Source organism: Trichinella spiralis (assembly GCF_000181795.1).
Source record: "Trichinella spiralis strain ISS 195 chromosome Unknown Scfld3645, whole genome shotgun sequence".
NCBI classification, from domain to species: Eukaryota; Metazoa; Nematoda; class Enoplea; order Trichinellida; family Trichinellidae; genus Trichinella; species Trichinella spiralis.
In genome coordinates, this window is record NW_003530584.1 from 1 (window position 1) to 1,772 (window position 1,772).

At 40.1% G+C, this 1,772-nt stretch overlaps 1 protein-coding gene across 1 annotated transcript; it reads right to left on the bottom strand.

Moving 5' to 3' along the window:
* Positions 1–365: 365 nt before the first annotated feature.
* On the bottom strand, positions 366–1,089 carry Tsp_15868 (conserved hypothetical protein). The gene is made up of 2 exons (XM_003367809.1): positions 901–1,089; positions 366–830 (listed from the first exon to the last, which is right to left on the bottom strand). Exons 1-2 carry the CDS (start codon positions 1,087–1,089, stop codon positions 366–368), a joined length of 654 nt encoding a protein of 217 aa, XP_003367857.1.
* Positions 1,090–1,772: the final 683 nt, after the last annotated feature.

Genomic DNA, 1,772 nt, shown 5'->3' on the forward strand with positions numbered 1-1,772 from the left:
TAGGATGTTTTTATTGTGACATAGCGCATGCGATTAAGCAGAACGATGGCAGTTGGTTGTGTTAGATAGCCTATAAATATTCACAGAGGATTTTAATTGGATAGGGATATTGTAATCGATCAAAGGTAAAATAGTTCTTGTAATCATGGCAGGTTAGTTCGCTGAAGCCGCAGAGAATAATAAGGAGGGGGGGCGTATACATCGAAATATTTACATAATTTCCAGGCATGGATCCGCTGGGTCGTACGCAAAAAAAAAAAAAATCATAGAATCGGCATGTCGATGCTGAAAAGCCGATGGCATTAAGCCAGAGAAAAATAAGGATGTTTGGGAGATGCTTTAGGGATGGTTGGTATTGGAACATGCTAAGAGGTAGGCTCAGCCTCCGACAGATGCAGATAGTGTTCCGTGCTTCGTCCATAAGCACCACAATAAATCCCTTCAGGCAAACAAGCGATGCATCGTTCGGCCAGTTCCTCTTCCCAGCACTGTTTGCAATGGTCGACATTCTGACTGTGCTTTTCGCAAGTGTTGAAATCGTACTTTCCCTTCTCACCGCAGTAGATGCAGACGAACACGTCGGACCATAAACTGGACGCCGGCTTTGGAAATTCGTCATCCATGGCCATTTTGTTAATTTCAACTTTTCGTTTTCGAAAATGCATCGCCCTGGTGCGCAACATGTCATTGTAAAGCCACACTGCTCGCACCCTCTCTCGCTCTGGATACATCAGGTTGGTGATCAGAAGTCTCAAGCGTACAAGATACACTCCAGCAGTTAACTGGAAGCACAGCAGTGCAAAAACAAGCCATATTCTTTCCACAGATTCCTGAAATCCAAATTTAAATATTTTTTTTTTTCCCCCCCCCCATGAAAAAAAAATTTGTTTTTTCAAATACATAATCAATTTTCGTCGGGTGAACGATACAATGTTCGTTGGTGATAACTTGATCAAGTTTGAGCGTTTGATTCAAATCTTCAATAACCGATCCAATCATCCTAGCCACTTCTCCAGTTCCTTCCAAAGTGATGATGATGTCATGTTTACCGGTTTGATTCACCTCAATGCCAGAATAATCTTTCACCATGTTCAACAAGTGATAAAATTGATCATCAACAATTATCAAAGAAAATATCGACCAGAACAAGTGAAACAACTAAAGTCGCAGAAAAAAAAGAAATTTACATACACACATACAAACTCATTTCACTTAACTATCTGCATACCGTTGAAACTCCTCTGACGAGTTGTTTTCGTTCTTCTGGCGTTGGGCTCGGACTGAACAAAATTATTAATACGACCCTGTTCGAAAGGTCGAAGTGGTATCAAATGTTTACGATTCCTCTTCCTTGCGACGATTTTCAATGTCTAGCCAATATTTTGTCAAATAACAATTCGAATGAGTTACATCTTTCATGTAAACTTTGAAACCAGCTCAAATTCCCTCTCCCACCGTAGTTAAAGCTAGAAAAAAAGCTAACCGCTTTCATGACAATGGCTGGAAATATTTCACAAAACTGGACCAATTTCCTTAAACAAAGAAAGAATGAATTTGAATGAATAATGGAAAAATAAAAATCATCCCAATCTATTAAATTCACCAGAAACCGACTGGCTTAAATTATAGCCGCCATTTGTTGAACAGGGACGAGATCAGGTCTTCGAAAGTGGCAATCCACTTTAAATTGAATATTCAGCTGAATCATCGCTCACTTTTTCGTATATCTCAGTCGCGGGCACTGCGAGCCGTACGTATGGACATATTCAGAA